The following is a 25,713-nucleotide window of genomic DNA, read 5'->3' on the forward strand; positions in this document are numbered from 1 at the left end:
TTGTATTACAATGATTAGATACTTTAGCCATTTAATTTTGTTCTGTACCTTGAATGAACTAAATGAAGTAAATGTCTTTTAGGGATAAGACTATCAATGTATTTTATACTAGGATTATTACATAATGAGGTAATTCTAACTATAAGATAGTGGGATTTACTTAAAATTGTGTATAGAAGTTAATTAACCTGTGACTTTGTCCTATTTACATCATCTGCTCAGGTATCTTCCCTGTCCTCTCTAGCTGTAATAGAACAGTTGAAATATGAGGTTCCATAATACTTGTATTTTGAGTAGTATATTTGAAACTAGAAGAGCATTTACATATAATTTCTAAATGTTCTGTTCTACCAGTATCAGGTGAAAGTTACAGGTTGGTACCTGGCACAAAGTATGCACCATGTGTCTACCATTTAATATTTGTGCTTTATTAGTATGTGTATAAGTTAGATACATTTAGTTCTCTTCCTTTAAGCAGTATTAGTAGTAGTGATAAAAGTAGTTTTCAAATTTTTTAGTATAAGCTGAAGTTCTCTCCCCTGACCATTCTCCTAAACAGATGATTTTCATGATATGGAGTTGTGTGCCTTCTAAGTATATTCCCCAGAGGACCTTAACAATACTGACATTTTTGCAAACTTTACAATAATTTAAATATGTGTATTAGAATAGCCACCATTTATTGAGTATATGACAGCCATTGAGCTGAGCTCCGTAGGCATTTATTTCCCCAGTCTATACAACAGTTGAGGTACAGGTACTATTACCACCTTATCATACAGGGCTGGCAGCTCAGACTTATTTGTGCCGGTGTCAGTAGTTGACAGAGCTGGAATTCAAACAGTGGTTTCTTTATCCAAACCCTACCATTTTTTAGCTGCCATGCTTTATTGCCTTGTGGAAATCTAATAGGCTTCTTTGTTCTTTAATAGCAGCTTAGCCTTTGAGTTACGGAGTTAGAGTGGCCAGATATCAGTGTGCTGAGGGTCTTTGAGTACATGGGCTTGACTCAAACTAGTCCCCTAAAATCAAGGGCAGTGATGGAAAGATCTTCTAAATTGTGTTTCACCTAGCACATTTAAAGCACAGAAATAACAAGTTGAATCATGCACCAGAACAGTTATCTTTAGCATTTTCACTATAAAACTATCATTTTCTAAGATAGGGTGGTTTGTAGTAACACAGTACTTTAATTTATTACCGGATGTGTGACTGGAAGGTGATACAACTTACTAGTCATTTCAGGACCATGTGTATCACCCAAGGCAATTATAACTACATTATTTGGAATTTAAGGAACATATTTTATACAAACAGTTTTATTTACTTTTATTTATTTTTTATTTGCTGTTTATTTTTATTTTAAGGAACTGAATTATAAATACATCTCAGCCCATTCTCCGTGATGGGCTTATAATATGCAAAATATGCTGAAGAAATGGGAGAATTTTTTACTCCCCACTGAGCAACTACTAAATTATAGGTAGAATTATTGTCTTTTAACTTAAATCTCCTAAATGCCTGATGGCAACAAACAAAAAGTAAATGCAGAATCAATACTACTACTAATGTTGGAATATCTCAAATGCATGTATTCAGTTTTACTTCTGGAAATAAAATTTAGATAACATTTCTTTATTATAAGCTTTATTTGAGTTAAAGATTAAAAAACAATATACTTTTATTTGCAATTTAATGATGCAAGTTAATGGCAATTTTAAGTTTACAGTAATTCCTTTATAAATATTTCATCATGTTATCCTTTTAGACATGTAAGTCAGGAATAAAGCTAATCATTTATGAATTTAACAATAATCAGAAAATTGTCTTCAAAAGAAGTTCTTTAAGTGCGTTGCTAGGTATAAAGTTCATAATTGCCAAAATACTTATATTAAAAGCATGAACCCAAGTCATTAAATAAAAATAAGAGCACATTTGTAAAAAAGTGCTATAGAAGGTGGTGCACAAAAATCATGCACTTATACATACTTTCCAAAAGGACGTAAACTGTACTTTTAGGCACTGGCATCTCTTCAGATTCTCTGTTCCAACAATATATAGCAGGACTTTTCATGTCCAAATGCTACTGCAGAAAGATGACTAAGGCAACCACGTGCAGAAAAGCTTGTGTGTAATGCACAGAAAATACAAAGATTACATTCCAAAAGTAAAGGTTTGCAATGATTGATACCTGAAAGGCTTGGAGTGTCTTTATGTGATTAAAAAATAAAACTCTGAAAATGCCACCAGATTCATATGAATAATATTTGATGTATAGATTCTTCAAATTTAAAATGACTTGAAACTTTTAAACAGACATGTCATTTCTAAGATGTTTTACAGAGTGGCTGTGTGGCTTCCATACTTTATAATAAACAGCTATTTTTGACAGCCAACTACTTCTAAACCTTAGTATAAAATGGACACATTCTAAATCTGGAATGTTTAACATACAGATATTGGACTTCAAAAATGACAATCTTCAAAAAATCCCCATGTTTTATCATATTGCATAGCTGAAAATTCATCTACTACTTAAAAAGTGTCCTGTTCATTCAAGTAGAATTTGCTTCAATCTCCTTCAATTTCCTTCTTTCATACTGTATAGTGGATCCACAAGTTTATTGTGCACATGCATTAAACCTTAAAAGAAAAAAAAGCACAGTTCTAGTTTTATTTTTAATTTTGAATTATCTCATTTACCTTAGAAAACAAGAATTTGTAAGATACCATAAGAATGCTGGTTCCCATCTGATACAAAATAGTTAAGTTTTACTGAAAAATGTATTTTAAATAGAAATGTTTCATAAGGTTTGGTTGTATTACCTAGCAAATAGCAATTTACAATTATTTATGGAGCTGTAGATATAGAATGAGTACAAATTCCTTTGGAGTAGCAGCAGTTCTTGCTTCCAAAGCTTCAATATGGCAAAATAACAAATCTCAATACTGACTTGTTTAATACATTTTGATTTTATCCTATAAAGCTGTTGAGTTTGATCCTCTGGCACTTCTCTACCAGACTTCAGCCCAGGAACTCAGAGAACTGTTGTTTAACTGGGATAGCTAAGTTCTCCGAAGTATTATCCTATCCATTCACCTGGCAAATTATTTGCCACGATTTTGACATGTGTTTACAATTGGGGTGATAACAAGCTACTGAAGGAGGTTAATCAGAAAATCCAAGGTGCCATTAAAAAGTTGAGGACTCCAGGGACGCCTGGGTGGCTCAGTTGGTTGAGCAGCTGCCTTCGGCTCAGGTCATGATCCCAGCATCCTGGGATGGAGTCCCACATCTGGCTCCTTGCTCAGCAGGGAGCCTGCTTCTCCCTCTGCCTGCCATTCTGTCTGCCTGTGCTCGCTCTCTCCCCCTCTCTCTCTGATAAAAAAAAAAAAAGTTGAGGACTCCATACTTAAACAAAACCAAAGTTTTAAACTTAAAATGTGAAAAATGTAGAGCAGTCAATACTGAATCGTTTCTGACTCCCAAACTGATGACACCTGGAAGCTGTCCACCTGGCAGAAATCAAGTACAGCCCAACCGTAGGATATAATAGAGCTAGAGAAGGTTCAAGGAGTCTTTGACTCTCCCATGTAATATACAAATTTGTGTCTGCAAGTGTGTGTGCAGGTGCACGTTTTTTCCTGAGGGCCGTCTCTTCACCAGATTATCATAGTGGTCCGTGACCCAAAAGAGGTGAACCCTGGTTTTCCTTTTCGCTCTTAACCTCTACATTCCCGTTTGCTTTCAAAGTATAATCTAGCCCAGGGTCTCCTGGCTGGCTAAGCTGAAAAGCATGTGACTTGATTTTGGGTTTGTAAATTCAAGCCCCGTGTTGTGTGTAGAGATTACTAAGAATACATACATACGTACAATCTAGTCGCATTTTATCAATATACTTTAACTGTTCTCTAGTCTATTAATGGGAACTTGTTCTGCTCCTGTGTTAGCTCTTCCTTGTATCTGTGCTGTTGGAAATTGTGCTGTTTCCTCCCAATCTGAGAGCTACTACCCATTTTCTAGGGCTTTCCACTCTATCAACTCAAAAGTTTTCTTCAACTACTATTGAACTCTTGCTCTTTATTTAACATCCTTTGGGCTTCATAGGGTGACTTACATCATTTAATGCTTAGACGGCGGTAGTTTCACAGACTTGTGTTCTCCCATCCATCTACCTGTCCAACTACCCACCCACAATTTATCAAATGCCCCCATGTACCAGGCGCACTTCCAGATGCTGAAATAATGCAGTGAACAAAATCTAAGTCCCTACCTTTGTGGAGCTTTAATTTTAATGAAATATATTACATTTTATTTTCTCAAATCACTTAATGTGCCAATTTTTTATGATGGTGAGTCAACTACTTTCAGAAAGAGATACTTCTTATACTTTTTTTTTTTTTTTTTAAACTAACACCATGCAACTTAAAAGCATTTTGGCCTGTTTTCTTGGCTGATGACACTAACTGGAAAATATAATTTGTATTTACCAAAATTATACATTAAAGGGTAATTTTTATAGTGCAGAAGTAGTATTTGGTAATGAAAACTATTTACCAGATGGTTATCTCTAAACAGAACCAAGTCTATTTAAAGCAGGATTTAACTGAGAAGTTTAATCCATTTCAACAACCAGAATGTAAAGAGCAGTAAAATAGGAACTGGAGATAAACTCAGGAGGAGAGGGGACAACAAAAACAGTGGTAATTTTAGCCACTCAGTTTAGAAGATGTAACCTCTTACAGAGAAGCAGCTGCAATTAATAGGATCATTCTACTTGATACAATTCATCTATCACTTACTTACAGCTTTAATCATGGAAATAATACATCAGAGCTTGAAAACACAAAATATCAGAATAAACATTAAAAATCCAACTCTAAAGTTTAACTATACATTGGCTGTAACTTTTACATATAAGGCTGTTTCCAAACTAGAAATGTATTTTGGATGATACATAAAGAATTTATTATGATTTAAGGCAAAACTGACAAATTTTTACACAAGATTTTGATAGAAACAAATTATGGCTACTTAAATCATTAACAGAAAAAAATAAATTCTGAGTACTAAAATGTACAGACTTCCTAACAAGCTGCCAGAAGTTGTTAAATGTTATAGATTCTGAATGTCAATTTTATGGTTTTGACTCAATCTGAACTCATTCAATCAAGCTACTGAGGAGGGCTTACAAAGGCTGAAACAAACAAACAAAAATGTTCACCATAATGATGAGGTCTTGAAAATATATTCTCAAGGACATAAAGGCTTTATATAAAATCAAAAACAAAAAAAATTAGAAAAAAACATTGAATACTGGACTGTTTTCCTGTGATTTACTTGTATCTTCCAAAAGGTATATACTGAAATGAACTTCTACTTGCTAATGGTTTTTATTGTTTTCGATGCAGTTGACCTAGATTTTCTTTAGGACCTAAATAATTAGAGCCCTTTTATGTACATTTTAGTGATGGCAGAAGAAAGGGTAGTAATGTGACAGAAATCTGAATTACAAAAGATAACTACAGGATACATATTCTTTAGTACATCTTGAAGTGATAAAATAACTCGAGAATATGGCAAAATATAAAACTATACTTATAATACATGTAAGTTTATGAATATTCACTTCTACCCTGTATTAGAATACCTTACTGTAAAATGAGGTCTGCATACAGCCCAGAATAATATCTCAATTCCAGCCCAGAATAATATCTCAATTCCATTTATTTCCATATTGATGGGAGGCACTCTGAGGCTGATACCCTGAACCTCTCCAAAAATATATACAGATCCATAGTAGAAAATATAATGTCCTCAAAAGAGCAGTGCAGCGATTCTCTCATCAATAGTCTATAATTCAAAATGTTTCAGAAAAGTTTAGAATCTGGATAGATGAATTAAAGAACAAAATACATGTAATCACCTACGTCTCTTGTGTTTTAAAAGCTCTTTAACCTATGTCTATACCTTTTTGGAAGCAATAATTATGGTATGAAAGCAACGCAACAAACAGAAATATAATAAAGATAGCCAGAGTTTTACTCCTCTTCTGTGAAGCAGTATAAACAGTGGACAAAAGCCCAGATGCCACATAAGCCTGATTTCACTTACCCAGCTCTGCCCACATACGAGCTCTAAGACTTTGGGTGACTTAACATCTCTATTAAGCCTGTTAGCTCATCTGTAAATGGGATTTTAAGAATACCCACTTCACTGAATTGTGAGAATTAAGTAAATCAAGTATAATGCATTTTGAGTAATGCCTGGTCGTACAAGTACTGGCTATTATTAAGTATCTTCTTAAATATTTATTTTACTAAAATGTAAACATTACAAACATAACTGACAACATCTGATAAGCACAAGGGTTTACCTGAGGATTGCTGGTACCAGGACATGGCAATGTTAAATAAATCTCTGGCATTAAAATATGTGGATAATAGGGATTCCTTCTATTATTTTTTTCAAGGAATCTAGTATTTGTAATAAAATGAAAGACTACATGGAAATATATGGGTAAAACTTCATACAAGGGCTCTTATTCACAACTCATCACAGATCTTTCTCTTTTACCTGCCAACCTATTTAAAAACTTGACAATATTTCAGTTTGATACTTTTTTGACTTGGTAAAAAATAATTTTTGATAAAAATATAAATGACTGGAAATAATCTAAGCATTTAACAGTAAGGAATGATTTAAGTAAATTATAATACATCTACTCGTAAAGCCATTAAAATGGTTTTGAAAGGGCACATGGGTGGCTCAGTGGGTTAAAGCCTCTGTCTTTGGCTCAGGTCATGATCCCAGGGTCCTCGGATCGAGCCCCGCATCAGGCTCTCTGCTCAGCGGGGAGCCTGCTTCCTTTCCACTCTCTCTGCCTGCCTCTCTGCCTACTTGTGATCTCTTGTCTGTCAAATAAATAAATAAAATCTTTAAAAAAAAAAAAAGCTTTTGAAGAACAGGGGAACAGGAAAGTACTCACAACAGCTAAGTGCAAATAAAGAACTATAAGCAGGATCAAAATTTTGATTGTTCACAATTCATTAAACTTCATTTGTGATTCATCTTCAAGATTTTTGCCACATTCACACCATTTACATGAACTATAAGTTAAAGATTTCCTTTAAATTTTATAAGTTAAAATCATATACTATTATTTCATGAATGAAACGCTGAAGACTGTAAGACACATTATTTTACGTACCATTAAGAAAAAAATGCTACCAGGTAACTGATAATGACCAATTTTAAACACATCCCAATTTCAGTCAAGAGTGATCTGAAAAAAGATGTGTCTCAGAGAAAGTAAAATATGGTACCTTCTTTATCTCTGTCAATACTGATACTCATGGAATATAGGTTTGATCAGTTTAGTGTATTTTTTTCTAATACATGTTAAATAAACACCTAGTAACTAGAGTAAAAAGATTAAAAATACATATTCATGTAATATCAACAGTACACATACTACACACACTGAATTACAGATATATAAACGTATATATACATATATATATATATATGACCAGCTATATAATATTTCCATATCAGCTATATGAAATACAAGTACTTTATAAAGAGCACCTATTTATACAGGTTGTTATGTGTGTGTATCTATATGTGGAATTCACTCTTAAGCAGGGAATGGTTTCTAAATAGTCAAATTTTCCTTGAAAATCTCTTAAATCACCCATTACATCAAGCACATGTGGTTTCAAATATACAACCTGGTATGGTAAGGCTCGAGAATTACTGAACTAGACTGCAGGAAGAGTCAAAAGGACAAGCTACATACAGAAGTGTGGGCAGTCAAACCCCCGCTTACTTGCAGAGTTCATTCCATACTGCTCTGACACTGAACCGTTATTAACTGGTGTATGGGAATAATCTGAAATTGTGGGTGACCTAATTTATAAGCTGATAGACTCTAAACCATAGCTTGGTGAGGAAGGTGGGCCAGAGAAACAAAGAAAAGAACATTGTAACATGTATTTCCTCTTGGATTATTTCATCTTATATATACAATATGAAAGTAAAATATTTTGTATTTTATTAAATTTTGGATTTCAAGAAAAAAATAGGAAACTATTCTGAAAGCTACTATTATTTGAGGTGAGATTTTTCTTTTCCTTAAAACGAACTGGCTACTGTGTTGGCAAAATGCTGGTTTCAATAGGCACAGAGCAGGATGTAACTCCACAGTCTACTAAGTTTTAATTGTCATCTACAATTGGACATTCTCACAGTCTGCTTCTGAAATTTCAATGCTCACCTTTAAAGTACTTCACAGTTTTAACTCTTAATTCTAAAGTAGCATCTTCATCACACACAAAAATAGTTCGAGGATGCTGCTGGAAAGCAGAAACAGTCCACATGTGATTTACTCCTTCTTCTATCGCTTTGTAGAGAGCAAATGCCTTGTGTGCACCTGTTATGAGGATCATTACCTGAAAAATCATGACCATGACATGTTAATTAATTCTTAAAATTTGTTTCAAATGACTAAAAAAGCTCTATTTTTTTTTTTTAAAGAAAGATGTTTAGCATGAATATTCTCGAAGGTAAAATAAAAATAGCTACATATTTCTTCACAGTTCGAGGTATTTATTTTTGTTCCTCAAGGTAAAAGGCAAGCATAAAGTAATTCTCTTCTGGTTTAAGAAAATAAAATAGTATCTTCTTATGAAGTGTTACTGAATAAACCATAATGCAGGTACTTATTAATACATTAGATACTGATTAGATACTGATAGAAGTGACCAGGAAAATGAAGAAAAAAGAAAGAAAAGAGCTGTTTTGCAAAAGCAGAACTGAGGGTCAACAAAGAATTTACATAACCAGGAATGATATACCAAACTGCTCTAATCCAATCAACACAGCAGATACTACTTTGAAAGTTAGAGAAAGAAGCCTGAAGACTATTTTATGAAACAGATGTTGTCAAAGTTGTCTTGACACAAAACCTAGATTTAAAGAAGGGTTAGGGATCTATTTACATGTAAGAACAGCCCTTTAAGCACACAAGACAAAGAATACCCTCAGGAACTAATAGAAAATCCAAGCTCTGGGTCCCAAATGCCTAAAAGCCTGCAATTCAGAGAACATGCGCAAATCTAAGTGTATATATATCAGAATGAATCTTTATCATTTTTGTGATTGAGAAGGAGTTTGCAATAATCCTTGAAAAAAATGGATATATAGACTTAGTAGGCAGTAGTGATGGAGGGTAGGATCCTTATTTACCTCTAAGTTATCTGTTAAATGGTTGGGATTTGGTGACTAATGAGATATAAAGAAACCGAGAATGGACACATGTTTCAAGCTCAGATAATTTTCATGGGGAGTGTTGCTATTCAGCAAGGCAGGGAATATTCAGAAGAAAGACAAATTTCGTGGAAGGATACATTTAATTTTTGGACAGCTTAAATATAAGGCATCTAAATATCGAGATGTCAGCTGGAAGTTGGAAATACAAAACAGCAGCTTCAGAAGGAGTACAAGATAAAGATACATTATTATCACTGTATTAAGAGTACTTTACATTTTTGGAAGAGTGATAAAACTTAAAAAAAAAAAGAAAAAAAAAAGTCATGCCCCCAAAGCATGCAGAGTGAATATGCAGCTCCAGAATGAAACCCTAGGGAACAGCAATATTCAAAAGGGAGATGAAGAAAAGCTTGAGAAGGAGACTGAGAAGAAATGCTCAGAAATTAAGAGGACTAATGGCAGAATTTTATGATGGGAGGCATAGTCAACAGCAGTAGGTGATGAAGAGACCCAGTAGGGTAAGACCTACAGAGAAGATGCCAGTGTTAGCAATGAAGAAATCATTACTGACCTTGGTGATTTTCAGTAAGGTAGCAGAATCAAAAGCAGATTTTAAAATTTTTTGGTTTTTCCTATGTCACCTTAAGAATAAATATCCGAAGTATTATATGTAACAATTATTAAGATGTTCCAATATTGGAAAATTTTGCAACATCTTGTTTTCTCTTGAAATTACCTTTAAAATATATGATATTATGTTTAAATATACCTCAGTAAAAACAAATTTCAATCCTTTGAAGGTAGATTTAGACTTTGGCAAAGAGCCAAAAGTCAACAAAAATCAGATTTGATGGTTCAAGTAAATGACGAAGTTGTCGATAGAACTTTGTCTGACATGAATTATGAATATAATTCATTCACACTATTCCCAATGGTTATTAAATACCTATTATATGACGGGCAGTGTAAGGTGCTAGATATACATGACCTATAAACTCAGAGATTGTAAATTAATGAGAAAAAAGAGACTAAACCAGAAAACATACAAGAAAAATCAGAAATTATGAAAAGTGCTACAAAGGAAAATAACAGAGTGGTCTAAGAGAAAATGTAAGTAACTTTGACTATAAGAATTATGGTCAAGAAAGGGAGTTCTGAAAGTTGAAAACTGAAAAGTGCCATTTTAGCTAAACAAAGTCTGGAAAAGTAGAGCATTTCACACATACCATCAGCGTAAAAAGCCTCAAGCCCAGGAAAGAGTGATAAAATAGTGATCGGTGTGGTTCCTTATCTAGCTGGTAATTCCCAAGTCTTAAGGGAACCTATAATGACTTCCAGGGTGTCACTTCCAAGGTGTGTACAGAAGGTCCTTCACTGCTGCCAGACAGTGAAGCTCTTCCTGATGCACTAACCATTTAGAAATTTATTTTACCATTCATATGTACTTTTCATCTAACAATAGCATTTTCCCCACACACTGATTCAAAATTTTATTAAATGTATTTGTTCTTAATGAAACTAAAATTGAAGAACAGCCCACATCACGGTTCAAATCACTGGCAAATGAAAATCTGTATACATTAAGCTCCTTACAATGAAAGATAGGAAAATCACTAAGTATGATGACATGATACTTGTTTCCAAAGAATGACATAAAAGAGCACACTAAGGCCCCTGAGAAAATAATTAAGTCCTAAAATAGTTTTGCCATAATTTTCTCTGTAATCATGCTGCGAGTGAGTACTGTGAGATGAGTGGCATCATAAACTTTTGTTGGAAAAACCAAAAGGAAAAAAAAAATTCAGTATCTTAATAACTCTCTCTTCACTCTAAGAATTAGCTTGTTACAACTTAAATCTTGTTAAATGTAAGAAATCTATTTATATAACTTTGTTTCGTATTTTAGAAATACAATTGCTCTAAAATCTTTCTCAATTACTACAAATTTCAACTCGTGAAAGGGCTTTCTTCACATACTGATGGTTTTTAGATGAAAAACCACATTCTGAATGACAGTTCTATTTGTATGTTCAAGTCTAGTCACATTTACATTAAGATCCATTTCTTATTCATCACAACTTGTCTGTGTGCTTTCCTCTGAACCTCTCCCATCTTGTTATCAGGAAGGAAGGGAGTTTCCATGTAACTACCACTGATAATCATGAGCCAACTACAATTTGTTCTGCTTTTCTCAGGGAAGGAAATGAAAGCCCAATTAAAAATTTAAAAATTAGGCTGGATCTATTCAGACTATTTGCCTTCTTATGTATCCCAAATTTGGAACAGATTCAGCCTTTGATGGGTTCTTTTTCTGCTGGAAACTAACTGACTATCTTCCCATAGTCAAGAAGTACTTGACACTAAATTATCCTGAGCCTCCAAAAATACTTTAGTGTTAACCAGCATTGCATCTTTGTTACAACAGACCTTTCACCAGACCATTTCACTTAATAACAGACCATTTGAGCAGTATGATTTTAGAAACTCAAACTGTGAAGAAGCAAACAATGTAGCAGTATTCCAGAAGGGGTGGTGCCTGATTCTTAGTTTACATAAGCTCCAGAAGACTTGACTTACTTGGATTCTCAACATGGCAATGACACTGACAGAAGTCACTGAAAGCCAAATAACAGTTTATATAGTAAATAGGATGTAACCGAAATTATCTGATGCCATAATTCCTCCAAAATCTACAGACATCAAAGAACATTGAATTCTTACTTCTCTTGCATCCATCACTGTCCCCACACCAACTGTTAGAGCCATAGTTGGCACCTTCGACAAATCTCCATCAAAATATTTAGCATTTGCCAAAATGGTGTCCATTGCTAGAGTTTTTAATCTTGTCCTTGATACTAAACTGGATCCTGGCTCATTGAAAGCGATATGACCATCTGGACCAATTCCTTTTAAAAGAAGTATACACACACATAGACACATAAAGTAAGATTTCTCAACGTTCAACTTGTTTTTAAGAGAAAATAGTCATAAACAGGCTCACCTTGTTTTATAGGGTAGCTGAATTTCTAATACTGCATTAAAATATTTGTTCCTGTATTTGACTCAACAAGTATTTCAATATATTCCATACACCTAGCACAGAGCTAGCATTATTGTAACAACAGTAGAATTTAGCATATTAGCTTGTATTAGCACACTTCACAGTTTACATAGTATTTTCACATCTCAGCACATATATTTAACAATCTGATGAGATAATCTTATTAGGAATATCTATTTCCCTCCTCTCCTCAAGCCTTCTTTGAGCTCAAAAGGAAACTCAGACATGCATGAAAAATACATGACTGCTCAAGGTAACAATTTAGTAAATACTGCGACAAAACTCAAATCCAAATCTTCTGATGCCTAACCCAGTGGTTTCTATGGTTAACCCTTTAACCTGCCTGGTTCTAGTCTAGACGGTGCGATTAACTACTGGACCTCCCTGTAGTAGTTTCCTCACTTACAAAAATGTCTAGATTGGACCATATAGGGCAGTAGTTTTCTTCAGACATGTTGACTACAGCCTACTAGAAGAAATCTATTTGACACTGTAATCTAGCATACATATACACACATGCAAATGTAATTAAGAACAAGAACTGCATGAAAACAATACTTACCCTGCTAGGAGTCATTCTATTTCATTAGCAAAACGTACAAAAGAGAAATGCAGAAAGTAAATGACTCTATTTCATGGCCTAATAATGGGTGACCACCAGAACCTGAAAACACTCCTTTAAAAAGACATACTGCCAGCTCTAATATTCTAGGACTGCCTCTAAAATGTAGATAAAAATATGATATTCCTTATTTGAATGAAACTGGAAGTTAATCTTTTTTTAAAAATGAAGAATCTTTCCATGGCATGAATAAATCAAGTTTTACGTATGTGTACCCTACTAACTAGTCAGAGTTCTCACAACCTCCATGAAAAAATAAACCCACAAGTTCTGAGTCGAAATACCTGTTACAGTTATACTCTACATCTTATTTTATGATAGATATGTGAATTTTATTGACTCTTAGCCTAAAATTCAAACCAATTTCTCCCAGATTACAACAAAGTAAAATACAACAAAGAATAACCTGGTTTTGATGGAACAAAGAAGAATGAAAATCTTAGGGAACAAATATAAGCTACCAAAGCACCACATTCTAGGAATTTTTAATGTGGTGACATAATGTCTGACCTACATATAGTTAATATACATGGATCTTTCCATTAGCATACATATACCTGCCTATAAATATGTTTTAAATTACAGAAATGCCATTTCTCTCTAGATTTGTAAAACTATAGTTTCTCCTCCTAAAGTATACATCTGTAAATATTTGTATTTTTCTATGTGTATATAAGGAGAAAAGGCTGGAACCAGGAAAATAAAAGTTCCAGAAAAAATAGGAAGTCCTTAAGGATCAACATTAGTGTTCTAACTAGTATTGTGGGTCATACAAAAGAGTACAGTAAGACTGAATTATCAGCAGTGGTTCATGGTAATATATTTCCTTACTGACTATAAGTAGCTATTAGAAATTTGAGCTTTCTGATATAAATGTTCTAAAAGCATTCAGAATGTTTCACAAAGCTTTACAAAACTTAAAAAAAAAATAATCATGAGATCTAAAAACCACGCCACATTCTCATTCAGGCTTTAAGTCTAAACTAATATATTTACACCTTTATGAAACATCTCTAAAACCTGAGTCTGGATTACAGGACTTCTCTGTCTTCCTACAGTTCTGTGGGGTAGAATGTAAATTTCATTGCAATAAGGACTTGCTCTTAGTTACTATACCCTTACCTCTTAGAAAAATACATCAGATAGGAGGCCCTCAATAAATAATGGCTGAAAAAGGAATAGATGGTTACTATTCTTTGTTATGCTCAGTATAGTTTCTCTCTCTTCCTTCTACCTTGGTGTGCCCCTCTCACAATGTGGGGGGAGCTTTATCTACTCCGTATCTCCCTGAGTCAAAGTGATTGTGGTCTACTAAAAAATACTTGTCCCAAGCTGAAACAATTTCTCTCAAGAAATTCTGAACCTTGTGCAAGGGTGCAGAAAAGAAGGAAGGCATTTACAGCTAAGGTATCTGATGAGAGCATTGCAGGAGAGTATCTGTGAGCTCCTGCTTTGGAAATTTGAAGCTCCTTGGTTCTTGTTCTTCCACAGACTTGGCTGTTTCAACTCTTCTAACAATTCTGCAAGTTAGCCCACAGTCATTCCAGTTAATTCACTTTTGGTCCCAAAGTAGATTACAGTTACTTGCAGACCAAAGATTCTAATCATGTACCCAAAGGAAAGGGTTAAAAATAGTACCTTAAGAAATTTTAAAGTTAGTAATATCTTTAGATTTTATCTACAAAATTTTGTATTTGTGTATTTTATTGCTGGAGGTGGGTCAGGGATTGCATGACACACTTTACTCTTTTTTTTTTTAACAATTCTATTGTCACAGGGAGAATAACAACTTTTGGCAGTATATATTTCCTTTCTCTTTTCTATATAGGAAAGGGAATTCCTGTTCTATTTCCCAGGAGTAAGACGCGGGGGATTCAGAGTCTTGAGGTCCTCATTCTACTATTCCCAGTTTAGAGGGGAAGGATAGGAAACTCCATTTTGGCCTCAAGCCCAACCTGAAACCTCTAATCCAACTTTACCTTTAATAAGGCTGATATTTTGATCCCATTTGGCTCAGTTCTTAGTGTTTTTATTAACCAACAAACCCTGGAACAAAAGAAGGGTAAGTGGTAAGACCCAAATACCAAGCCTCATCTTGAAAATCTAATAACAAACCCAGATCAACAAAGGCAAAGAATCAAATGAGATTCTTTCATGAATATACATCCAATAATAGAGTACCCCAAATGGGAAAAAGTTCAAAGATAATGCAATAAGCTAACCCTTCTCCCCACTATCTACAGAGTAATTATGTCCTTTGGATGGTAAATATAAAATGGCAGACCGTGGATCATGAATGACTACAGTGAAGATACTAATGGAAGAGGTAAGGAAATCTTATTTATTAACTGATAAACTGGTTGGTTGGTCCGAAGAGAATGTCTACAGGAAGCTTAAGACAAAAATTGGTTAGAAAACAAAGTAAAGTTCTTTCTAGTAAGAAGAGTCAGTGATACACATACATAAGTAAAATTTATGCTCCATCTGTTTCAAAGGGAAAAAAGACCTATAGTGAGGAAATATACCAAAAAACTTAAGCTAAAAAGAAATGAGAAGTGACTTAAAGCTATAGGAAAAGAAGAAAGTTCTATGAGAAATCTTTGAGAAGGGATATTCAGGCTTAAACACATTATTTAGCTGTAAGTACTTTCTAGAAAGCAGACAAAGGGAGAAAATGGAGTTAAGAGTTTTTAGGATATTCAAATGAAGAAGTAAAAAATATATTTTTCATTAAGTCATTTTTAATAATTAAACTCTATTAGCTCCATGCCTTTTTGTATAATGGTAAAGGAGTGAAAATATTTCTTGATATAACTAAAATACAGATACATTAGGTATAATTACATTACAGTAATTAGGTATACATTATAGTAATTCTACTTGATTCTGGTATGGAGAAAACCTGAAGAATGCACGGGTAGTTCATTTCTTAAACATTCTCAAATACGGATTGCCATAGCCTTGATATTGGCAACTACAAATAGTAATTATTTCAGAATTAAACAATATCGACAAAACTGGAATACAAATGTTTTCCAGGAATACTGAAGCACTATTAGCAAATTTCATTTCAAACACAGGGAAATTTCTATTATGAAAAGCAAAATAATCTAGCTTGGATTCTTAGATAAAACCATCTCACCTACGAAAGAAAGTAAATGACACTGGCTCTGTTAGGCAGAGAAAAGAATTTCCTCAAAGAAAAAATCTTAATCTCACTGGATACCTTTAGAGGTAATTCAGTAAAAAAGCAGTAAATTTAAGGAACAATTAAGAGAAGACTGAAGTAACACTTAATGGAGTACCAACTACACACCAAGCATTTTACATGTTCTAACATGGCTAATTCTTCCAAGTTTTGGAATGGTTAATAGTCATGCCTGTTTTACAAATAACTTAGTTTTACTAATTTCAATAAACTTCCCAAGGTCATACACGTAATAACTGACCAAAACAGAATGCATAATCATGTCTGACTGTAATACCCAATCTTCCCTAGTGTCAATCAACCACTGCAACCATACCTGGTCACCTAAACCATCAGTCAGCCTCAATTCAGCACTAGTGAAGATCTAATTCATATACTTTTAAGCAGTCTTTTAATAAATTAAATATAAGATATATGTGGTGAACTAAATTTAGAGCTTTAGCACATTTAGTTGAATACTAAAAGCTTTAGCAAAAAGCATTTTGGTTTCAGTTTAGTTAATGTTATATTTTTATGGTAATTAATTAGCTGTCTCAGGCTTCATAACGACAACAGAAAACCATGTTGTCATTACAAAGAAACTTCCTATTTTCAATGGTACATTCTGAACACACACATGCATGTAGATGTATATACACATTTTAAGTGGAATTTAGCCAATTAAGCATTTATTCATGTGGAGTTTACAAAGACAGTTATACAGCTTAGTTCACATTAACTAAAGGGTGATGGTAAAGTCTTACTTCTTAACTGATTTTTTTTAGTGAACTGAAGCAATTTAAGCAATCAATACAGAAATGCTAAAATCCATGTGTTCCACATGCAAACTTCTGTCAGAGATTTAACTTTGTAATCTGGTAAGAAAGTGGGGTTGGAAATTTAAAGAAAGCATAAAAGATAAGAATTATCATTTAGGAAAAAAACATCACTCATTTTGTAAGATGTGGTAAACCGTTAATTCTAAAGACATAAAAGTTTAGCAGGTATTGGAACTTATTTCTCAAGACATAATTTAAACAATTCTAACTTGTAACCTTAATATTATCTTTTGATGAAAATAAAGTAAAAACCAGTGGCTGAATAAATGGGTATTATAGACAGTTACAGGTGTTCCCTACATTACACAAAGGTAAGATAAAGGACAAATGTTTTACTTACCTCCAACAAAAAGGTCAATTCCTCCGGCTTCTTTTATTTTCTTTTCAAAAGCATCACATTCTGCTTGTAAATCTGCAGCATTCCCATCAAGGATATGAGCATTCTTAGGATCTATATCAATATGCTTGAAAAAGTTATTCCACATATAAGAATGGTAGCTTTCAGGATGATTTCTGGGAAGTCCTAAATAAAATATTAATAAATATAAATGTAAGTATTTCCAGGAATAAATCCAAAGTTCACTTTTCTGATTAGACCATAAATGCTATTTAAAATATATAACCTTCTTATTGCATATCCAATGAATATCCAAATTAAATCCAATTTAAAGACTTTAAAAAAAAAAAAAGATTTTATTTATTTATTTGACAGACAGATCACAAGTAGGCAGCGAAAGAGGAGGAAGCAGGCTCCCCGCCAAGCAGAGAGCCCGATGTGCAGCTCGATCCCAGGACCCTGGGATCATGACCTGGGTCAAAAAAAAAAAAAAAAAAAAAAAGGCAGAGGCTTTAACCCACTGAGCCACCCAGGAGCCCCTAAAGAGAAATTTTTATGTGAAATACGTGTTCATTACATGCCAGATGTTATTTTAATCACCTTACATGTATGTATTAATTCAAATAATTTACAGAACATCTATGGAATTACTTTTATCATTCTCAGCTTATAAATAACAAAAGCACAGAAATGTTAACTTACCCAAGATCACCTAGCTCATAGAAAGACAGGAATTCAAACAAAGAAGTCTAGTTTACATGCATTTAATCATTGTCCTCCATTTCTCAAGCGCACTAACTTCCACCAATGGAACTGATTTATGTGTTAATTTCAACATAAATTAATTGGCCATACATCTGAAATGTTGGTCAATGTTTCTCACCTATTTCTCCTATATGCATGCAAAGTATTTCAAATCACAATTCTTTGGCTATCACTTAGGTTACCACTAAAAATGTATTCCTGGGGTGCTTGGGTGGCTCAGTGCGTTAAGGCTCTGCCTGCAACTCAGGTCATGATCTCAGGGTCCTGGGATCAAGCCCCACATTGGACTCTCTGCTCAGCAGGGAGCCTGCTTCCCCCTCTCTTTCTCTGCCTGCTATTTTGCTTATTTGTGATCTGTCAAATAAATAAAATCTTAAAAAAAAAAAGGATTCCTATGTTCAAAGTTTAAAACAAGAGTTTATTCACATCATACATCTTACTGTTAAGCAAGTTAACAATCAATATAACAAAAGCTTCATAGCCACACTTATAAATATGCTTATATTTGAAAAATCTTTATTTTACTAATTACTTTTACATATGTGGTACTCTATTCCCACAACACTGGTTTTAACTTTGCCTTAAGGGAAAAAAAAAAAAAAAAGAAAGAACTGAGGGACTGGCTCAAAGTTGCAGAATTGGTAAGTGGCAGAGCCCAAGAATGAAAACAGATCTTCTGATTTCTAGTCCCATATTCCTCCAGGATATTGTGTTGGCATCATAAAAATATAGTGTTCTTAGAAATATAAACTCCCAACCTCATCACAAGGCAGTACATTATCTTCTAGAAATAATCATATTACATTCAAAACATAAATGCAAATAATATACTAATTCTTAGACAATATTCATTTTATTTAAAATATAACACATCCAAATAATATATTCAAGTAATACAGCTTACCTACATATTCATCCATGTTAAAGGTCTTCACATATTTAAAAGAAAGGTCTCCATTTTTGTGATATTCTATTAGTTTTTTATAACATCCTAAAGGTGTACTCCCTAAAAAGAAAGAAATTCCATTTTCTAACATAACATGAATAATCTATTTTTTTTAAAGGTTATATTTACTTTACTCTCTTAATGATATTCTCTATCTTTAATTTACGAGGGAAACAATAATTTAAATACACATTCAATTAACAAATGTATTTTGAATCATATATACATTTGCAAAGTACCCTGAAATCCTAGTAAATTAGAATTTGCTGAATAAAACTGGAAATCTGTCAAGAGAAATTATAGTTAGAAAATTATTCTAGAGTTGTTCACTATTTGGAATTAATGTTCTATATTCCAAGCTTAGAAACTTATAGAAAGCACATTTGAATTAAAAGAAAAATAAATACCTCACCTTTTGAGAAAAAGCTTTTTTTCAGGATTTGTATCATATAAACAAATATCAAAAGGTCAAATTGACCATTTAATGCAATCAAAAGGGAAACCAGAGCTAAATTTAAATATTGCCTCTACTTTCAAAATAGACTCAGAAATTGGCAAGGACTCTTTGATGAACATTAGCCTTTATGATTTTAACTGGAGGCTCTGTTTCCTATTTTGTGTTATCTTCAGCATGTATCAGCTAAAATATATAAAGTAAAATGACCTCTGGGAAATGGGATTTTGGCTTTGGATCCTTCATCTGAGTTCTTGATTTTAATTGTTTTATAAATGTGATTCTTTTACATGTTTTATGTAACTAAAATAAGTTTGATAGTACCTCTTGACATAGCACAAAAAAGATTAATAAATTTATCCACTTGAAGACAGCTTCCATTTTCAAATCTGTTGTATTTTTTCATTTTAACTAAAAACTGGAAGGTTAGCTTGACTGCATTCTTAACAAGTGATCTGGCCCTCCCAGTGCTAACATCTGCACACAAAATTTCTACTCAAGTGGCAGACAGAAGTATGACAGAACTAAATAGTCTTTGGTATAAAAAAAAAAAAAAAAAAAAAAAAACAAACACAGGAAATTCCATGGTAGTAAAAAGATTGCCTTTTATCTGAGATAAAAGAATAATACAAGTGGTTATAAATACTAAATATAGGTTCAGAGAAGACTAAAAGAGTTTCTTAAAGCTAATGCAAACATACTGTTTTAAATTGTAATCAATAATTTATACAAATTTTACAATTCCATCTCAAAGAACTATAGCCCACTATTATGTGTATGTTTACCATCTGCTAGATCCTATATACCAGTATTTTTATACATCAGCTCATGTAAATCTCACAACCCTGGGAAACTGGTATTATCTTTCCCATTTTGAGAATGAAGAACTGGGTCAAAAAGATTAAGGAATTTGCCAAATCATATGGTGCCAAATCATACAGTAATGCAGGCAGAGATTCAAGAGATTCTGTCTGGTTCCACAGCTCATGTAGTTTTCATTATATAACATACTAGCAACATGAGTGAAAGTAAAGCCACCAAGGCCAGGCCTATTCTTTGAACTACAAGTAGTCTACTCTTCCTATCATGACTCAGAGTAAGAGAATCAGGGAGTAAGTCTGGGAGACAAGAAGCTCGCAGGCCCTTACATGTGAAGCTTGTTAAGATCACATCAATAAGCACTGAAAAGATTGCCCAGAAACTGTGCTTGGTGGAGGGATGATTACAATATGGGAGGCTATACACAATTACAGAAATCTATGTTCAAACTTCAAAAGCAAGGAGGAGAGAGCATGATTAATACTATCAATGGTCAATGAAGGAAGGAAGTGGAAAATGTCAACAAAGGTTTTCTAAGGTATGTCACTGGCAGGTGTATTACTAGCAGTTAAATTATCCCAAAATAAGCCAAACCTGTAAATTTAAACACACGAATAAATGTTTAGAACTGCCTGAATTCATGACTTTGAAGACTTTCTGCCCCCAAGCTAATATTGTTTATTTCTACTTCATATTTAAGACAGTGTGATCAAAGCAGCTAGCCAGCTGCAGCCCAGGTATGCAGTATGCAGACTGATACAGAGGCCATGTCCAACCACTTGGGTTCATGTATCAAAAATGTGGGTGCTGAGGGTGCCAGTCTGGTGTATGCAATTTTTAAAAATCCCTCTTTGTCATTTTCACAAGATTGACTGCCCTAGACCAAAAGACAAAAAGTAAGATAATAACTTAAGCTAAAAAAAACCTTTCATGGAAATTAGGTGGAAAAAACTATGATTGTAGCTTTTATATAGTTAGCACATATGGTGCTTGGAGCAGAAGGAAAAAAAAATACTGTTTAAATAAGACACACTTATGGGAAGTTTAGATTTATATGGTATTTACACTATACAAGGGAGTGGCATAAACACTGCCTTACTGAGCCTCAAACTGCATTATCGGCCATTATTATCCTTATCTTTCTTAAAGTAAGGAAATCAAAGATTAGGGAGGTGGAATAAATGCCTGGCAGTCACCAAGAAAATGGTAGCTCTGATTCCATGTCCAATAATCTTTCCTGTGGAAGTCAACAATATCAAGGTAAGTGCCATGAGATCAATGACACCACTTGGTTAATTTTTAAGAAACACCTCAACTAAATACAATAAAATATGTAATTCATATTTGTGTTTACTCTGTCATGATGACATACCAGTCTTCAATTTTTCAGTCATAATACTTCTATAATAAAAAGAAAATAAACACAGAAATTATAAAAGGTTAATAAGGTAATAAAGTGTACGAGGCAAGGGAGGTGAAACCAAAAGGCAAGAGTACATACATCTGGCATTAGAAAGGCTAATCTACTAATTGATTGTATAAATAATGAAAGTAACATCCTTAATAAAACAAAAAAGATGACTAGATAAAGGTACAAAAATATTATGACCATCAATTAAGTCAGGATATTTCCTTTTTCATTTTGGAGTGGTAAGTGATATATAATTTTAATACAAAAGAAACAGTAATGAAACACAGATACCAGATAGTTATATATGTGTTTCTGGCTTTATATACTAAAATGTTCAATAAGTGATATGGCAAGAAATAAAGGGGAAACATATTTTACTAAAGGAAACTCTTCCATCCCATGATTTTAAGTATCTAAAATGGAACAAAAATGGCATCTTACCTGTTGGTAAACCCAATGTAAAGTATCTGTCCTGTCCAGGTTTGAACTGAATGATGCGATTACAGATATATTTGGCTGCCCATTCACTAGCCAAGTCATAGTTATCAAGAATTACAAGCCTCATTATGGTGATGCACAGGTTCCAGGACAAGAATTCAAACCTGAGAAAATTCCATTGTAGAGCACTTTAAGTAATTTACAGACATGCAAACATATGTGTATTAAAACTGATGACTTTAAAAAGGACATTATTTAAGAAAGACAAACTTATATACAAATACAAGTTATACTTTTAAAATAGTAATAGCCTTTCTTGTTTGAACAGACCCTGAGTTCTGAGCAGTGGCTTATGTAATTTAAGTACATACAACAATCTTCTGAAGTAAATATAACACCCACTTTTAGATGAGGAGAAGTCACATAATTTGATCACACAGTTACTAAATGACAAAGCCAGAAATGACATCAAGGCAAACTTGAAGTTTTTATAAGACACCATAGTACACTGTCTTGACAGGGATGTTATATAAAGCAACATAAAACAAACCTAAAGGCAAACAAAGCAGTACTCATTTCTTGAATGCAAGTTAAAAGTAGTAAAGAATACTTAGCATCCTTTGGGTTACTTGCTAAAAATCCAGAACTCTCCCTATAAATACTGTAAAAACCAAACCTCCCTTTTGTTAAATGTTTTTGACACTTTTTATAAATTTCTTTCAGTATAGAAAGGTATTAGAGAAAAAAAAAATCAACCCAAATACTACACTCAGAAATAAAAACTATTACTATTAGTAAACAACATTCTAGAAGTCTATCTAATATGCACACATATAAGTAGAATGTATAGAAATTTTCAACAGTGAGATCACACTAAATATGCTGTTTCATAATAAAAAGCATAACATGTAATTCTTCCTGAATTTAACAAAAGAAAAAGTGAACTAAAACTGCTGATCTCTGAAGAAAAAGAAAAATTCTTCATAAAAAGCAATTTTGGTTCCTAAAAGAGTACTTTAAGGTTAAGACAAAATATTTCACAAATATTAAGAAATCAGAGTCATTTAAAAACTATAATTCCATTTTACACAATGTGGATTGACCTACTACCACGACTCACAACCCCTGATTTCTGTAGAATGTATTATTTTTATACTGACAAGATTTATAACATTTACACTGTATTCTAGAACCATAATTTCCATATTTTAATTCTTAGTTTCATACTTAGATGCATCTATCACCCATACCTATCCTTGTAAAATGGCTTCAGCAGTCCCGAATTCCCAGACACTTTACATACAAAATTAAGTCAAATTCTTGAAATTAATGGGAATTAATGGGAATAAGTCTTATTACAATGAATATATGAAACCTGAATGCTATCCTTATAAGTCTTATTACAATGAATATATGAAACCCAAATGATATCCTTAAAACACAATGATTTAGAATTCTGGCATAACAAGAAATTATGATCACCATAATTTAAAATTCTGGCACAGTAACAAGAAACAAATAGCTTTTACAGACAATAAGTTACATAGTAAGTCATAAATTCACTCCAACATAAATGGACTTGACCTCTATTTAAATTCATTAATGAACTAATGCCAGAAACAATTTCAAAATTACACTAAGAATCAGGAACATTTCCTGGTCATAAAGAAACAGACTTAATTCTAATAAGTATGGCCAACAAGAGATATACTTACTTATAACAAGAATATTCACCAAACTGATTATTCATTAAAACACACACACACACACACACACACACACACACACAAAACTGTAAGTTAAGGAGGAAGAGGACTAGAATTTTCCAAGTGCCTTCTGTCTTCTGGGCACGCTCTTTTTCTCAATTCAACACACTTTTGAGGGCCTATTAAATGCCAAGCACTAAGTTCTGTAGTCACAAAAATGATTAAGATTGGGGGATTGGGGCCTTTTTAGTAAGGGCTTAGAATACTCTCTGGGGCAGAAATTAACATCTTCAGGGGCACTTGGGTGGCTCAGCAGGTTAAAGCCTCTGCCTTCTGCTCAGGTCATGATCCCCAGGTCCTAGGACCCAGCCCCACATCGGGCTCTCTGCTCCACGGGGAGCCTGCTTCCTCCTCTCTCTCTCTGCCTGCCTCTCTGCCTACTTGTGATCTGTCAAATAAATAAATAAAATCTAAAACAAAAACAAAAACAAAAACAAACAAAAAAACTAACTCTTCATTTGTCAAATATAGAAAACTGCAACTCAGGACTTTACTGCTAAACTTATAAAGCTATTAATGGTAGAGGGTCTACCAGACTGAAAGACCTATGCTCCACAGGTGCCTTAAAAGAAGCACCTAGGACGCCTGCTAAAGACAGAGATTCCCAGGCCCCTCTCATTGGACATCAAGTCTTTCAACAGACGTGAAATGGGATCCAAGGAATCTGCCCTTTCATAAATAGCTTAGATGATTATTACAATCCGGTTAAATTCCGAAAACACCACCACAGGAAGAGATCTCGCTGCAAAGAAGTTAAGTCTCTCAGATCAGGTACAGGCAAGTTTTGTTTATTCTAAACGCAGAGAACTCAGACTTGGTTACGAAAAGTCTCAGATGAATCATCCCAGGCAAAGTTAAGCAGAATGTTTTGGTCACACTTATGCAGATTAAAAAAACGTGTTTCTGCTAATCCTCATGGATTCAAAGTGGGGGTGGCTCTGGGCAGTTCTCTGGCATCACAACCAAAGAGCACTCACAAAAAATGACATTGCTCACCCCCCCCCCCGCCGCCGCCCCTAACCCCCCGTCCCAATTCCCTCAATTCCCTCTCCTTCCTCTGCTGCTGATTCACTCTGAATGTGCACGAACTTGGTGAACCGGCTGCTGAACACCAATCTCAGAACTCTGGAGCAGGATGGGAACCTGCACACGACTTAGCTTGCAGCTATTCTATAATCGACACTGGCTTCTGAACTTCAGAATCCCTGCTCTGAGCCTTTTTTCTACACCAGACCCGAAAATGTCTCTGAAGGGCAGGGCAGGGGAGCCGCATCTCTGCGAGCCGCGAGAAGCCGCGGAGAAAGCCTGTGGTCCCTGCCCAGGAGGCCAGGGCTGCAAACCCCCCTCAGCTCCGTGAGCTGCTGGCCCCAGTCCCTCCGCAAACCACAACGAACTACAACAAATGCGGACGACCGTTCCTGATTTTTAACAAACGTCAGGAGAACGCCTCCAAAGCAGAGGAAGGAACAGGCACCCGCTCCCTGAGGCCCCGTTTCGAAGGGCAGCACCAGCAGCCGCGCGTCACCCTTCGCCCCGCCTCGAAGCTCCCAGGACCCCAGTCGGCCCCAGCCGCACGTCCCCATTTCGGCACAAAGGCCACCCTAGGGGGCAATGCCCTATCCGTTCCCCGCCCGACTCCCCTGCTTGGTCCCCTCCCCGGACTCACCTGCCGACCCAACGACACTTCCGATGTTGGAACAGCGGAAATAACAAGAACCCAGCAACCCCGAGCGACCCCAGCCGGCGCGCGGCGCGTGAAGCCCAAAGACCCGGATGTAAACCCAAGGCGCTGCA

The 25,713-nt window shown here is 34.5% G+C and overlaps 1 protein-coding gene across 1 annotated transcript; it reads right to left on the reverse strand.

Annotated features, from left to right (window-relative positions):
- Positions 1–1,619: 1,619 nt before the first annotated feature.
- Positions 1,620–25,713, reverse strand: GNPDA2 (glucosamine-6-phosphate deaminase 2). The gene is made up of 7 exons (XM_059383357.1): positions 25,586–25,713; positions 22,157–22,317; positions 18,990–19,091; positions 17,324–17,506; positions 11,996–12,180; positions 8,280–8,454; positions 1,620–2,643 (listed from the first exon to the last, which is right to left on the reverse strand). The coding sequence occupies exons 2-7, from the start codon at positions 22,278–22,280 to the stop codon at positions 2,582–2,584; spliced, it is 831 nt and encodes a 276-aa protein (XP_059239340.1). The 5' UTR covers positions 22,281–22,317; positions 25,586–25,713; the 3' UTR covers positions 1,620–2,581.

This window comes from Mustela nigripes, chromosome 1 (genome assembly GCF_022355385.1).
Source record: "Mustela nigripes isolate SB6536 chromosome 1, MUSNIG.SB6536, whole genome shotgun sequence".
Lineage (NCBI taxonomy): Eukaryota > Metazoa > Chordata > Mammalia > Carnivora > Mustelidae > Mustela > Mustela nigripes.

Bases quoted from the DNA above. Each gene is read 5' to 3' on its own strand.
- GNPDA2 (XM_059383357.1), bottom strand. From the start codon at position 22,280: ATGAGGCTTGTAATTCTTGATAACTATGACTTGGCTAGTGAATGGGCA. The intron at 12,181-17,323 runs GTAAGTAAAACA...TTCTTTTAAAAG, and splicing joins AATTGACCTTTTTGTTGGAG to GAATTGGTCCAGATGGTCAT. The intron at 2,644-8,279 runs GTGAGCATTGAA...TTTTCTTTTAAG, and splicing joins AACTGTGAAGTACTTTAAAG to GTTTAATGCATGTGCACAAT.